Consider the following 15,557-nt stretch of genomic DNA (forward strand, 5'->3'; position numbering starts at 1 on the left):
GCTATAGAGTTCTTTTAAGAACTGATTTAGTCTTGTGCTTATCGTGTAAATTAAATTTTTATGAAAGATTCCGGTAACAGATCCTACATAATTAATGACCTAAGTCCCCTGGAGTTTTTCCTTTGAGTGAGGTAGGGGACTTAGTTTAACTAATTAAAGTCTTCATCCATGACTCCTTTAGTATGAAGTTGCAATTTACTAGCATGGATTTTAAGAGTAGAATTTTAAAACAGGTACAGACTAAAGTTTTTGTGTTAGTTATGATTCTTTATTCTGACTACTGCTCATGGAAGAAGTAGGGGAATCAGTCTGATAATTAGTTTTGTATTTTTTCATTAAGATAACTTGAACTAGACTTCTGGACGGTGTCCGCTGTGGGAGTTGCTTGTTCTTTGGCGCAGTTCTCTGCCGTCTTGGTGGAGGAGCAGAGGCTTTCAGGAGGCTCTGTGTAAGACCTGCTCTGTCTGCACACATTGCCCACAGGGAACGGAGCTCTTGAGCTCATCAAACGTGCGGTCCTAATCCTGGTATTTTGCACCCTCTGCACCCTGCATTCGTTAACTGGTAGCATTTTAAAGATGTTTCTAGGTAGACAAGTAAGGACCCAGAAAAATATTTTTACAAATATTTTGGGACCCCTGTGCTTCATTTTACAGCTAATCAGTGAATGAAGTTAAAAGAGCCTTGTCCCCACTTTCTTGGTACTAAAATGTTACCCATCTGAGTTCTAGTATCATACTGGACACGCACCACCATCCCATCCCTGTCCCTGGATGAAGATCTTTAACAGACTTGTAGGCTTCCAGCAGAGACCTCCTCGTGAGCCTGCAAGCGCGCTCAGCTGGGAGCCGTTGGCAGCAGCAGGCTGGTCTTCAACACCTGGCTTCCAGAGCAGGGCGGGACTCCAGGCGCTTGCGCAGGTGGTTGGCAAAGTCCACCTGGATCTGCGAGAGGACCTGGTTGATGATAGTCTTTGGCAGCCATCCCTAGAGTTGAAGTTAGAAGAATTTGGCCATCTTGTGGGTGACATTCCACTCTGTAGACACTGCTGCGCCCGATCACACACCTGGTGGGTTGCCTAGGCTTGGCCTTCTAGCTCTGTTGGTCCGTGCCCCCGTTCAGTTGATCAGGGTCAGGGACTGGAGGACTGCATTACTGCCCTGCTGTCATGACCTTGTCAGAAGCGCTGGATTTGCTGTCCAGGCAGATTTCAGCCCTGTCTTCCCAGTGGTGTGACCCTGAGCTAGCTACCGTACCTTCTTGGGCCTAAGTTTCCTTGTTTCTAAAAATAACTACAGAACTGAAATTTGATATGAGAAGTAAGAGGGAGCCAGTGCAGGCTTCTGAGATGATGGAATAGCAGTTAGGCCATCACTCCAGTGTCCCCTCTGCAACGGTCCAGTTCCCTCACAATGGAGGCTCTTTCCAGTTGTGTGCGGGATGATGTGGGAGCAGTAAGAGCCTACTTTGCTCACCACTGCCTGTCCCGAGCACCCCCCACCCCGCCCCTTACCTTGAGGTCAATGTTGAGCAGCCAGGTGAGTTTGGTCTTTGAGGGGCTTCCAGCCAGGGGATGGAGCACCATGCAGGTGGGGCCGTGCTCAGCTCTGCCGGGTGAAGACACGTCAGGTCAGGGGGACAAGGCCGAGTTCTCAAACGCTGACTAGTCTTCCCAGATCTCATCAGAGAAGTGTCCTTTGCCAAGGGTGACATTTAACAGTTGGCACGGTTACCAGCTCATCAGAACAAATGCTGACTGGAGCTGGAGCTGAAGCCTGGAGGCCTCCTGCGGTGCCTTTTAGTCGCTGGATGATGGGGAGGTCAAAGAAGGGTCCAGGGTGGTGCTGGTGCCCCTGGGAAACTCAGGTAGCAACTGTTCCAAGTGGTATGGGTTCTGTTTTAATCAGCATTACAGTGGGACCTGAGCATACCAGCTAAACCTCAGCCCTACTTTTTTTTTTTTTTTAATCTGTATTGGGGTATAATTGCCTTACATTGTTGTGTTACTTTCTGCTGTATCACAAAGTGAATCAGCTCTATGTATACTTATGTCCCCATATCCCCTCCCTCTTGCATCTCCCTCCCACCCTCCCTATCCCACCCCTCTAACTGGTCACAGAGCACCGAACTGATCTCCCTGTGCTATGCGGCTGCTTCCCACTAGCTATCTATTTTACATTTGGTAGTGTATGTATGTCCATGCCACTCTCTCACTTTGTCCCATCAGCCCTACTTCTTGTTTTAGAAAATTACTAAGGTTCTTAAACTTGCCGGGAGGGTCAGGACAAACTGGTTATGTAAGTGTGGCCAGTCTTGTCTTTCCCGCACTGCGATGGAAAATGAGACTTCCTCTGTGAAAGGTAGCTGAGGGTAGGAACCAAGGATTGTGGTTTCTTAGAGCTGGGGATGTATCACACACTTGGCAGGTGCATGTCCCCAGCCTGTGTTAAAAAAGGGAGCTTTTGAGGCTGTTGCCAGTGTTACCTGATGACGCCCTTCTGCTCGGGCATCTCCCCGTAGTGTGTGGCCATGCCAGCCAGCACACACACAGAGCCCCGGCGCTTGGTACAGCGCACACTCACGAAGTCTCGGGGCCCCACAAGGTTTCCTGCCGCCTCTGCGGCCAACTCGTGAGTGATGACTGTGTCTTTTCCAATCTTCTGCAGGACCTGCCAGGCCACAGAGAACCAGAGTCACTACTCAGCCAGGTGGGGGGCTGAGGCACACCGCAGCTCACAGCCCCCTCCCGACTGCTGTGGCCATCCTTCTGCCTGGGCCTCCCCACCTTGATCTCCTTGACATTCGGGTTCCACTCGCCCATGGCCTCCATGTGCTCCACGAGCTCTTCGTAAAGCCTCTCCACGGGCTGGTCCACTACCACCTCCAGCCGGAACACCTTGCCCACGTCTGGGATCACTTTACTCAACACTTCGTCCCCATTCGCCTATCGGCAGGGAAGAGAGGAGCCCCAAGGGAAAGGTTAGAAAAAAATATTCCCGGCCTAGGACACGTAGACAGTGCCAGGCAAGGCAGGAGGGGAACAGCCAGGGGAACTCTAGGCTAAGCCTGAGTAAGCCTGGAACCATCTCTGATTAAGGTAGAAGAGGTCCTCTTTCCTGCTGCCTGCCTCGTACATCTGCTGAGGACTGGGGAGGTGACCGGCCTGTTCCCGGGTGTAAATGTTGATGGGTGTGGGTAAGGGCCACCTGAGAAGGCCCTTACTTGACTTCAGAAGCTCAAAGATCCTGAGAGAGACGCATCTGGGAGCAGGGAAGGTGGTTTACAACCAGCTAATTTCACACATAGGTTTATTTTAAAAGTCCAATCCCTCATTTTACACCAGAGGGATGTAGGGCCAGAGAAGGTCAGTGAGATGCCCCAGGACCCTTAGCTAAGAGCATTGCTGGGCCTAGATCCCAGATTTCCCAACTCGCAAACTTGTAGTCTGTTAACTCTGAGAACTTGGAGAAGGAAAGATCTCACCTGAACTTTGGCCAATGGGCAGCATGTGAGCTTTTGGTGAAGATAAAGCGGCCAAAGTCTCGGTAGAGCCGTTGGCCTTTAACACACGCCTTGTTCCCAGCTCCCAGTGAAGGGCCAGTGCTCAGGAGCGGAGCGCCCCAGAGGGCCTTGGGCCACCTGTATCCCACTCCAGCCCTGTTGCGGGTGAGCCCAGGTCACCCCTGCGAGGTCAGCCATAAGGCGGGCTAACAGCACAGACACTGTGCTTCAGCATTGGAACTTCTGACCCAGGGGGATGAGGCCTGTGCTGCCCCTGGAGTCCCTGTTTTGCATGGTCTGAATGGGTGTACAGTGCATTTGGAGGGGAGCTAGGGATACGGGAAAAACGTTTCTCAAACGCAGTCTCCAGGACATCTTTGTTGGGGGAGAGGGGTATCTGGGGATATATTCTTGGGAAAGGAGAATTCTCAAAAATGCTTGCTACCCAGTGACTGTTACACAAGGCCGGACTTCTGAGAGGAGCAGAGACCCCAGCTGGCCTCGAGCATGGCCCGTGAAGAGCGAGGAGCTGTGGGTTCCTCCGCACCCGCCCTTACCTGCTGGCTCTCCTTCTTCCAGCCCTCCTGGTCACTGAGGATGCCTAGGGCCCTCTGCATGGCCTCCTCTCCCTGCTGGATATAGGCCAGTTCTTGGTTGCTGTAGAGAGTGTCTTCCAGCTGAGAACCTGGACACAAAGCCACGGAGAGACTGAGCTTCCTAGCCTCCCACGAGCTTTCACCCCTTTCATCTCTGAAGAGCCCAGACCAAAGCCATATGGTCCAGCCTGCAGGTTAAGTTAGACACAGGGGACAGGGAGGGGGGTCTAGCAATGAACAATGCCATTCCCATCAAAGTGAGTGAGGACGCCTGGGGGATGCGGGGGAAGGGACCAGAGCTACATGCACATTGTTTGCCCGCCCCCCCGGAGCCCCCCGCCGCTGGTAAAAGCCCCAGAAGCCTCAGCACTTACCGAGCAGAGAGCCGCGACGCCGAACCTGGTTAATCCAGGCAGCTGGGGTCGGGCCCCCCGGGGCCCTGCGGTTCAGCTCCTGGCCGATGGCCAGCACAGCCTGGTGCCTCAGCCCTGCAGGGAAGGGAGGGAAACTGTCGCTTAGGAGCAGAAAAGCCCCTCAGAGAATGTTCCACCCCTTCATCTCATCACAGAGGAGGAAGCTGGTCTGGGGCAGAAAGTGACTTGATGAGGAATACCTCCAGGGCCAGAAACCTGCCTGCCTTCTGGGCTGGCCAGGCCTGGAGGCAGGGCCACACTCAAGCTTGCTGAAGTTCCTTCTTGAAAGGGAGAGAAGCTTTGAACAACCTATTCTGCTACAGAAGGGGAATTACAGACACCCGTCCCGGAGGTCTGTGTGGCCTCTGCGTGAGTAACTGCTCTGTGTGCCCGGGGGTTCCCGCTGCTCTAGAGAGAACAGCCCCACGCCGGGTACAGGTCTTCCAAGTGCGGCTTCCATCTAAACAGTGGCCACCTGAACCCAATGTAATTAGAAAGGACTTGCTTAGGTTTGTCTGTGGTCCCTTCAGTGACCCTGGTTTCCGCCTCCTGACTGATGACAGCGAGACTCCCCACCTCACCCACCTTCCCTCTCTATGTGCTCCTCGGCTGTCTTACTCCCCTTTCTTGTCCTTCGCCCCGTCTCCCGCCTGCCCTGCCTCAGGCTTGCCAACACAGCTTCCTGGAGTCCAGGCTGACTCCTGCCTCTGCCACCACAGCTCGGACTTCCCTGGCACCCTTGGTACCTATCCTAGAGACAGGCAGAGTCAGGAAGAAGCCAAGACAGCTCGGAGCCCTGGAGGGGAGGCCGGGGATGACAGAGTCTGCAAGGCACCCAGGAACCTTCGTATCCAGCTGCGTTCTTCAGCGCGGGGGACACTGAGGTACGGGAGGGGAAAGGCTTGCACAGGCTCCCCCAGTGAGCAGCACCCCTGGGACCTGAGTGGCCTGTCCCCCCAGGCCCACACCTTCCCCACTAGACACTGCCTGCGGGCTCCTGGTCAGCCGGACAGGGGGGCCCCAGGAGCTCACCCTTCATGTTGCGCACGTGTCGGTAGGAGCTCCCGGCGCACAGCTTAAACGTGGCGAGGAGCATGGTTCCTTGGCGGTGGGGCAGGCGTGGAGGCTGGTGGTGGTGCTCTTGGCTCCTCTCCTGGGCCGTCAGGGTTGGCCTCTGGGTCCTGCAGCCGCGGCTGGACCGTGCGTCCTGCGCCTTAAATGCCTCCAGCTGAAGGCTGTGTTTCATCATCAGGAGATAAAAAAGTCATCACTCATCGTGTAAAGGAAGGCACCAAGGATAGAAGGATTGCCTCACAAGGAGCCTTTGGCCGTTTGTGGGGAGTGCGGGCGGGGGTGGGGGAAGGGCTCGGGAGGCTGGTGCCTGACCAGGCTGGATGGAGGGGAGAGAAAAAAAGGAGCAGCAGAGATCAAGGCAATTTAGAAAAAAGTATGCACATGTGACAGTGGTTCTCAAGCAGCAAGCTGTTTAAAATGCAGCTTTGTAGCCCTCATGCTCAGAAATTCCAGATTTAACAAGTCTAGAATTGAGGCTATGAAACCTGTATTTAAAAAAAATTTTCCCAGGTGATGGCCATGAAGGTATTCTGTGAACTGTACACTAGGCTTTGAGAAGCTCTGCCCTGGGATAGCACCCAGGGCTTCTGATAGGGTACAGGCAGGCAGAGCTGGCAGAGGCCACCCAGCCCCAGCATGAGGGGCCCGAAGCCTCGGGAGGAACGGCACTCCCCCCCCGCCCCGGTTCTGCAAGAATCGAGTCATTGCCCCTGCAGTCGCTGACCTACAGGACACCCTGAAAGGACTTCAGGAAGGTGATCAGGATGCGGCACACTGTGCTCTGGGGAGACAGGCAAGTGAGCCCTTAGACAGTTACCAATCTTACAATGCTTTAGAAAGTTCTTATGAATCTGGATTCTTACATCTTCTCATACTTAGAAAAGCACTAAAGTCATGAACGGAGAAACCCGTTGCTTGTGACCAGGAGCAACCTTCTACCAAACTGTGTGCTTGAGTGCAGGTACCCTTCCCCTAAATCACACGTAAGCCGGCGTCCCCTGTACCTCTCCCTCTTTAGAGCAGTTCCTCAGAGCTATCTGTGAGGGTTTCCCAGGCTATAGTCCTCAGTAAGTCCCCCAATAGAACTGAAACTCACAGCTCTCTTGTTGTATGTTTTCCTTCAGTCGACAGTTTTGCTGACCGTGAAGGAGCACAGAGCTAACTTCTCTCCTCTGTCTGAACACTATGAGGATTCAGAACCTTGGTAGCAGCAAGGGCCTTTTATTCCCATCCACCTCCTCAGCGAGTCCAGATGAATTTGGGTGAGTTTCTCCTGGTTCTCAGATCTCCCAATAATCGGTTGATAATCCTGAGTTTTATTTGGTGGTGTATAACAGGTACCTGACGCCCAGTTGAAAGATACTGGGGGAGTGCCCCCCCCCCCGCCCAGTTCTGCCTCCAGAAAGACACTGAATGGTCTGGACTGAGTGACTAGGTGTGAGGCTGGCCAAATGTCTTTCCTCAATTAGGCCAACTAAGGGGTGTCAGAAAGCCAAGCTCTGACCAACACCCCAGCCAGATTGATGTAAAATACATATGGAACTTACCTTACAAGTACTTACTTAATTGGGAACTAACCACTGAACTGGGTAAGAAATTAAAAAATTCTAGTGGAAACCCTGATGGCTTAATAAAACTGTTAAAGGATCAAGATCAAGGATTAGTTACAGGGCTTCCCTGGTGGCGCAGTGGTTAAGAATCCGCCTGCCAATTCAGGGGACACAGGTTTGAGCCCTGGTCCGGGAAGATCCCACATGCCGCAGAGCAACTAAGCCCGTCTGCCACAACTACTGAGCCTGCGTGTCACAACTACTGAAGCCCGCATGCCTAGAGCCCGTGCTCCGCAACAAGAGAAGCCACCGCAATGAGAAGCCTGCGCACCACAACGAAGAGTAGCCCCCGCTCGCCGCAACGAGAGAAAGCCGGTGCACAGCAACGAAGACCCAATGCAGCCAAAAGTAAATAAATAAATAAATTTATTAAAAAAATTAGTTACATATGACTGATAACTGATGAATATGGTTATAATTTTTATGACTTTTTGTCAGAAGTATTACTGGCTTTTAATCTTTGTTTTCTAGGTATAAGGAAACCTTAAGCTAAGTATGACTTATAGCAGCTTGGTAAATTAGACCTTTGTAAGCAGAACTGAAACATTTATCTTTTCTTTCTACTTGATCCCTCCAGAAAGTGGAAACTTTCAGGTTCCCAGTAGCCTTATCAGGTGAATAAGGAAGGTCAACTCCTGGCAGGTGCAAGAATGTCAAGGTATTTTGGAGACCTTGAGAAGAGAGGAATTCACCCAAATCTATAGTTATTGTGGCGGAATCTAATGGCAAGCCCTTGGCATGGCTTTCCTGGCTCAACTTGAGAGGCCTTTTAAAAGTTCAATCTGAAATTCCTTATGAAAATTTCCAGGAAAAACAATTTAAAAGAGCCTATATAATCAATTACACATTATGTAAATAATCAGGCCAAGTTTATTTTGCAAACAAATTAGCCTTAATTGGGCTATATTTGGTAGAAATGAAGGTGATTTTAGAGAAAAAAAAAGTTCTAGTGGATATTAAGTTCTAATGTTGTCAATTGTCTTCCAAGTTTGTACTTACTGCCCAGGGCTCACTTCTTTTGTTGGCTCCTTGTTACATTATTGTGAAGTTTAATTGAATTATTAAAAGGACATTGTAAGTTTGTTTCTGGAGCTTATCACAGTAATCCTTGGATGAAGATCAGATGCCTCATGACCTGTAACAAGATTACATATACTAGAAAATATATCATTTAAAGGATTTTCTCCAACCTATATAGAAGGACCCTCCAATGAAAATAATGACAACTAGGCGACTTGATTAACCAGATAAATAGTTCTACATAAGATCAATGATTGTAATAGTGTAACCCTAGATATGGGAAGAAGCAGTAAGAGGGAAACTATTCCTGTAGTTTCCAGTAAGAGAGAAACTATAACAGACTAGTAAGACTATTATGGGCCTAGTTCAGTAACAGCACATTGAGTGGCCTATATCAGCGAAATCCTCACCAGACCTAAGAATGAGCCTTCCTAGCGCCATGGGACAAATTGGTCATGAAATGCCTCCTAAACCTTGGTCAAAACTATGACCAAGGGGAGGGTACTGCCAACTGAGGAATGTTGCCCACCATCCAGTTCTACAGCCCCTGCAGTTGCTGACCTATAGTTACCCCTAAAAGGACTTCAGGGCGAAGACCGTGCTCTGGGAAAACTGGCAGAACTGGCCCTCAGGTAGTTAGAGATTTTCAGGAGAAAACTTTTGTGAACCCGGACTCTTGCATCTTCCCTTACTTAATAAAGCACTAAAATCATTAAATGAGATACCTGTTCCTTGTGACTAGCGGCAACCTTCTCCTGAGACGTGCTTGGTTGCACATACCCTCTTCACGTAACTCCCACATGCTTCAGAGCAGTTCCTCAGAGCTGGGAGGCTGGCTCCTGGGCTACAGTCCTTGGTAAGTCTCCACACAAAACTGAAAAGTCACAGCTCTCACATTGTGCATTTCAACTGCGGTGGAAATGAGCTGTTCAAGGTCACACAGCTGGTCGGTGGCAGGTCTGGGACGACAACCTTCAGCCCATCTTTTCACGGCTCCTCCTGCAGCCCCCCAACACTATGTGTGTTCAGCTGTTCAATTACTGATGCATCCGTTTCTATCAACAGCCTTTACCAAAGCCCTGTTTAGGGTCAGTTCCCGTCTCAGGGGTTAGTTCTGGAGCAAGGATGACACCTCAGGGCTGAGTCCTGTCAGCTCACAGAGCAGAAGGGAGAACGGGGCCGGAGACACAAAGAGAAGGGGCCTGGGCCTGGCCATGCCCCACGCCCTTCTTCACGCTTTCCTGAGTAACCTAGGCTGGCCAGGCTGTGCCATAGGGCCTGGCATGAGCTGAAAGGTTCAAAAGACAGGGTATTGAGGTGCCCAGCCCAGTCTGTCCACTTTGGGGGGCCCTGTGGTCTGAACGGGGACTCGCGAGAGGCCCAGTCTCTCCTCTGCAGTTCCCACGCTCCAGTCCAGGCCCAGTGAGGGGGATCTCATTCCAGTCTGCATGCTGGTCTCCAATGACATCTTTTCCTCTTAAGGTTGACCTTGAGGTTGCTTCTGAGCTGGATTCACCTGGCAAGAAGGTCGGGGGTCGAGAGAATCACATTGAATTTGGCCCTGGGCCTGGGCCTGCCCCCCAGGTGAGAGAGTTCTGTGTCCTGTCACCGCTGCACGGAGATGGAGGGAAGGGCCCCCACCAGCTCTTGCTGTCCCCCTCACTCTAGAAAGGACGAAACGGACAGGACCTGCCTGGAGCCAGGCCGAGTGCCTAGTGTCCAGAGGAACAGGTGAGTCCCACACGCCCCCTTCAGGCCGTGCTGGCACAGTGGGATGCGGCCAGTGACCCGGAGAAACGCCTGTCCCGGTCTCCGCTCAGAGCAGTGGCTGCCTGGCGGCCCGGCCCGCCCTCCAGGGCCCCCACGCCTGCCGCCCGCATGAGCTGTGAGGCCTTAACCACCCAGCCTTCTGAAACTGGCTTGTCCCTTACTGTGGGTCCCCCTAGGGGGGCTGTCTCGGTCCTGATTTGTGTCATGGCGTGCGCATGTTTGCTGTCTCCTCTCTGGGGCTGGTTCCCCTGCCCTCCCAGTGCTCAGCTTCCCGCGGCGGCGGCTCAGGGCAGGTTCCTGCTCCTTCTCTACAGAGAGCAGCTGGGGAGCTGACTCTGACTTAGGAACGCTGCCTGTGGGCTTTGTTTCCAGCCCTCTCAGAGTCACAGGGAAGCTGGCACCAGAGGGAGAGCCTTGGCCTCTTGTTTGTCTCCAGCCCGAGCCAGCGGTGTGGAAAGAGGTCGGAGGGCCCGGCTCGGGGGTGGGGGGGGGGAGGCAGCAGGCTAGCCGCCCCAGGCTTCTCCTCCGTCCTGGCCCACGTGCGCCCTCGTGCACACGTGCCTCTCGGTGGGGAGGGGAGGGGTTACCATGGGACAGGCCGGGCAGATCACGTTCAAGGCCCTGCCACTGCTGTCGTGGGGAGAATTATGGCCGTCATGACGGGGAGGAGGTGGTATGGGGAGACTGCAGGATCGGGGCACAGGCTTCTGCTGATGTCAGAGCCTGCCACTGACTCTGGGATGGGTGTGGGGTGCTGGTGACCTCCTCCTGGGCCAAGGTTCTCTTCCTCAGCCTTTGCAGGCTGAGCGCCTTGTTAACTCTCACGGTCCCTCTGAGCAGGAAGGTAGGCAGAGAGGTCTGGGAATTCCCTCTGGTTCTGGAAGTCCTCTGTGTCTGGCTTTGCTTTTGGATGAGGGCAGAGCCCCCAAGGGTGGAGACCAGAGGGCACCGCAGGCCAGGAGGGAAGAGATGCGGCCCAGGCCGTGCAGAGTGCTGGACAGGAAGGCCCAGGGCCGGGGAGGGAGGACCCCACTCATTCACTCAACAATCCTTTGATGAGTGTCCACTGTGTAGCTCTACAGTTACAGGGGAAAACGAACCATGTGACCCCCTATGGGGAGCTGTAGGGCAGATGAGGAGGTTCAGAAGTACAGAGGAGGGAGCACCTGACGACACAGGAGGAGGAAGGGGGTGCTTCTGGGGGGAAGTCAGATTAGGAAGGAGTCAGCCAGGTGGGAGAGGGGCTGGGGGCCAGGCGCTCCAGATAGAGCATGGAGTGGGTGGTGGGGGGTGGTGGTGGAAATCTGAGGGGTGCTCAGCTGTGGAATGTCCGTAGGGCGCGGAGGGAAGTCAAGGCTGGAGAGAGAGGCAGAGGTCAGAGCCAGCTGGGTGGGCATGGGAAGATTCCTCCGCAGGTTCCCGGGAAGCAGAGGCTGGGAGTTGAGGAGGGGACCTGGAGCTGGTGTGGCCCGGCCCCGAGGAGGTGAGTACTGGGCATCGCCAGCGGCCTTTGACCTTGGGCGTGTGGGGAAGCTGTGGACTGGAGGGCAGAAAGCACAGAGGTCAAGTTCAGACAGGCTTCCCATCCCACTCCCACCACTTACTTTATGGTTGGGAGCCCCTCACTTCAGTCTGAACTTCCTCATCTATAAAATAGAGTATGTTTTCTTTTTCATTTTCTTTTTCTTTGTGTAATCCTCTCAGGGTGGTTATAAGGCTTGAATCAGGTAACAATACATCAAGAGCCCCCAGGACCAAGCCCCGACTTCTCAGCCAGTGTCTGGGCCCTCGCGTCTCCCCCTAGCCACCCTTCTCATCTTGCCCAGCTCAGCGCGCTCCCGAGATGCCCTCAACGTTCAGGGCAGCTCACAGCGTTACTCCCTGAAAGGCTTCCCTTTGGGCACCCCGTCCCCCTACTCTTTAGTTAGAATTCAACACCTTTGGGCCCCCCCGCCCCCGACAGACATTTATCACAGTAACAATAAGACTGTTAGGCATTCCCCACACACACCTTTTTTAAAAGACTGTTTTAAGAGCTGTTTTAGATTCACAGAGAAACTGAGAGGAAGGAACAGAGATTTCCCGTAGACCCTCTGCCCCCGCACCTGTAGATCCCCCCTTTCCGTGTCTGTGAGCTCCATCCGTAAGGCCCTGTAAACGCCATGAGGACTTGGATCCTTTCCAAATTCTTGATTCCCCAGCACTTAGCACAGGGCTAGATAATTAATAGATACTGAATAAATGTTTAGTAAATGATTGGGAAGCATGGAGCCTGGCACTTTGTAGATTATCAATAAGTACTGATTTTCTTCCAGCTCTTCCTTCCTGCTTATAGAGTATATGCTTATTTAATACCTAAAGAGTTTTCCCCCAAAGGGGACATTGTGAGAGGGCAACAGAAAGTTAAGGCAAGTTTAACTTATTGGGCTTGAGGTCATTATGGATTACCTCCCTTCACAGAACATTTTTTTTTTAATACATTTATTTTTATTTACTTATCTTTGGCTGCATTGGGTCTTTGTTGCTGTGCGTGGGCTTTCTCTAGTTGCGGCGAGCGGGGGCTACTCTCCGTTGCGGTGCGTGGGCTTCTTATTGCGGTGGCTTCTCTTGTTGCAGAGCACGGGCTCTAGGCACGCGGGCTTCAGTAGTTGTGGCTCGTGGGCTCTAGAGTGCAGGCCCAGTAGCTGTGGCGCACGGGCTTAGCTGCCCCGCGGCATGTGGGATCTTCCCGGACCAGGGCTCGAACCCATGTTGCCTGCATTGGCAGGCGGGTTCTTAACCACTGCGCCACCAGGGAACCCTGGAGAACATTTTATGTAATCCAGCACTTAATTCCTCAATTTGAGTTGGTTGCCGTTCTGTTATCACTCTTTTTTTTTTTGGCTGTGCTACGTGGCATGCAGAACTTCCTCATCCAGGGATCGAACCCACGTCCCCTGCACTGGAAGCACGGAGTCTTAACCACTGGACCGCCAGGGAAGCCCTGTTATCATATTTGTACAGAGGAGACTAAGTGTAAGCTCAGTGAGGGGAGGGAAGGCATCCCATGAGTCTGGGGGGACTCAGCAGATGATAACGGCTGGCGTGGAGCGCTCCTGAGCCAGGGCTGGCTCTAAGCTCTTCACACGTGTTCACTCACTCCTTACCACCACCCAAAGAGCTGGTGCTATTAGATCCCCATTTTACAGACAAGGAGCTGAGAGGTGCCACTGGACCAAGTTCGGAGAGCTCTGAAGTGAAGAAACCGGGACGCACAACCTGTGCTCTTCACCTTTTTTTTTTTTCTTATTGAAGTACAGTTGATTTACAGTGTTGTGTTAGTTGCTGCTGTACAGCAAAGTGACTCAGTTATACATACATATATATATATCCTTTTTCATATTCTTTTCCATTATGTTTATCACAGGATATTGAGTATAGTTCCCTGTGCTCTACAGTAGGACCTTGTTGTTTATCCATTCTCTGTATAATAGTTTGCATCTGCTAATCCCAAACTCCCACTCCATCCCTCTCCCACCCGCCTCCCCCTTGGCAACCACAAGTCTGTCCTCTATGTCTGTGAGTTTGTTTCTGTTGCGTAGATAAGTTCATTTGTGTCATATTCTAGATTCCACATATAAGTGATATATGGTATTTATCTTTGTCTGGCTTACTTCACTTAGTATGATAATCTTTAGGTCTATCCATGTAGCTGCAGATGGCATTATTTCATTCTTTTTTACGCCTGTGTGCTCTTCACGTTTTAAAATCTCCTGTTTCTCTCTGAAAAGCAGGGCCCATATTTGCCTCTCATGCCTGACAAATCTCAGGGTGATGCTCAGCATGCCCAGCTATCCCCTTACACTGGTTCCCTTGTCCTCGTCTGCCTGTTTCCAGCAGGTGAGCCAGGGACGTTGGCAGGGGCCACAGTTAAAGCTCTCTGTCTTCTGTAATAGCCTAACCAGAAGAGCAAACTGAAGGCAGGTGGGCTGAGTTGAACTTCCCAGAGATTTTATTTGACCTGCACACTATTTTTAGAAAATTTTGAATTAGTTGCCAACACAAACTGTAGGGACAGAAAACAGATCAGTGGTTGCCAGGGGCTGGGGAAGGAGGGAGAAGTTAAATTCACAGGGGCAGGGGTGATGGTGATATAACTATATGCAGTTGTTAAAACTCACAGAATTGTACACTAAAAAGAGTGAATTTTACTGTATGCAAACTTATTCGTCAATAAAACTGGGTCTTAGGGATGAATTCCCAGGCAATCTGGGTTTCTGACCTTGGATACGGCCAGCACTGGGCCCTCTCTCTTCCTTGTGGTTCTAGCTGCTGGCCGGCTGGTGCTCTGACACCACTCAATGCTCTGTGTTTCCAGAGCAGCAGCATTTGAGACCATTTTCTACCCCTGGGTCCTGCAGCAACCGCTGCTGAATGTCTGAAGTTAGGGGGAAAAAAAATTTTTTTTTTTTTTAAAGGAGAATAGGTACAAAATAGGAGGTTGAGAAGAGGCAAAGCAGTGAAGTGAGACATGAGAAAAAAAGAGGACTTGATTTTATTTTCTGCTCCCAAGGAGCCCTGGCAGAGCTGGAGGAGTAGACAGCTAGGGGAGTGTGAACCAGGGTGGACAGCCCCAGAGCTTTGGGACAGGTAGGTACGTGCCATTTTCTAGGGTGGGTTTCCTAATTCTTTCAGGCTAGGAGGTCTTGGGTCACTTAACTAGATACAAAACCTGCTTCGCTGGCAAAAGCAAGCACCCATGAAGCAGTCTCTTGCTCTTTATCCCCAAAGGGGTAATATGCAAGGTGGAGGTGGGGCACTGCAGTTGGAACACAGACTGAAGAGTATCTGTTGCCTCCAGCAATCCTGACAAGTCCTCCCCCACCCCCAACCCCGTTTCCCTGGGATGCTCTTCCAGACGTTGGCGCACCAATCATCTCCAGACTCTTCATGCCTGGGGGGCTGTGGTCTCCCGTGAGGGCAGTAAGAGAACATCTCCACGTTCAGTATAAGGATCTCTGCTAATCACTCCACTCCGGGATGCTCGGTGAGTCCTGCCGTCCTCATCCTTTGAGGCATTACTGGTCTCTGAAGCATCTTATCTGACCAGCCTGAATTCACTGCATTCCCCATCCATCCATCTGTCCATCAACCCATCCTTCAACCCCAAAAATATGTACTGAGACTTGATATATGCCCGGTATCATCCTAGATGTGGGACTACAGGAGTGAACATGACAAAAATTCTGTCCTTAAGGGTTTACATTCTAGTAGGGGAGTGGAGCAGACAGTAAAGAAGTGAAACTTATGTTGGATTGCGATACTTGCTCTGGTGAAAAGCAAAGCTGCCGAGGATATAGGTGGGGGGAGGGGGGAGGTGTGCTATTTAAAACAGGTCGTGAGGGAAGGATTCTTGCAGTTATCTGGGACAAGTATGTCCTAAGCAGAGAGAACAGGAAATTCCGGCCTCGTCCAGAGCCTGCTGCATCTGCTCTGCCTGCTGGCCTGCACCGTCTGCCGTCTGCACCTCGCTCTGCCTGACCTGCCACCCATACTCCTGTGAGCAAAACTGAGGCCACTCTCCAGCCATCACA

The 15,557-nt window shown here is 51.8% G+C and overlaps 1 protein-coding gene and 1 long non-coding RNA gene across 2 annotated transcripts; one reads left to right on the forward strand and one right to left on the reverse strand.

Moving 5' to 3' along the window:
- Positions 1–447: 447 nt before the first annotated feature.
- STAR (steroidogenic acute regulatory protein) lies at positions 448–5,989 on the reverse strand. The gene is made up of 7 exons (XM_027122854.1): positions 5,543–5,989; positions 4,472–4,585; positions 4,059–4,186; positions 2,786–2,944; positions 2,485–2,669; positions 1,514–1,607; positions 448–986 (listed from the first exon to the last, which is right to left on the reverse strand). Exons 1-7 carry the CDS (start codon positions 5,757–5,759, stop codon positions 873–875), a joined length of 1,011 nt encoding a protein of 336 aa, XP_026978655.1. The 5' UTR covers positions 5,760–5,989; the 3' UTR covers positions 448–872.
- A 7,616-nt stretch (positions 5,990–13,605) lies between these two features.
- On the forward strand, positions 13,606–15,010 carry LOC113628876 (uncharacterized). The gene is made up of 3 exons (XR_003436284.1): positions 13,606–13,863; positions 14,537–14,613; positions 14,882–15,010. It is a non-coding gene; the product is annotated as an uncharacterized LOC113628876 (long non-coding RNA).
- The last annotated feature ends 547 nt before the right edge of the window (positions 15,011–15,557 follow it).

This window comes from Aethalodelphis obliquidens, unplaced genomic scaffold, assembly GCF_003676395.1.
Source record: "Aethalodelphis obliquidens isolate GAN/ISIS:26980383/991018 unplaced genomic scaffold, ASM367639v1 scaffold25, whole genome shotgun sequence".
Taxonomy (NCBI): domain Eukaryota; kingdom Metazoa; phylum Chordata; class Mammalia; order Artiodactyla; family Delphinidae; genus Aethalodelphis; species Aethalodelphis obliquidens.

Coding starts and splice junctions, on each gene's coding strand:
- STAR (XM_027122854.1), bottom strand. CDS start 5,759: ATGATGAAACACAGCCTTCAGCTGGAGGCATTTAAGGCGCAGGACGCA. Junction 4,586..5,542: donor ACACGTGCGCAACATGAAGG/GTGAGCTCCTGG, acceptor CCTTCCCTGCAG/GGCTGAGGCACCAGGCTGTG. Junction 987..1,513: donor TGCTCAACATTGACCTCAAG/GTAAGGGGCGGG, acceptor CTTCAACTCTAG/GGATGGCTGCCAAAGACTAT.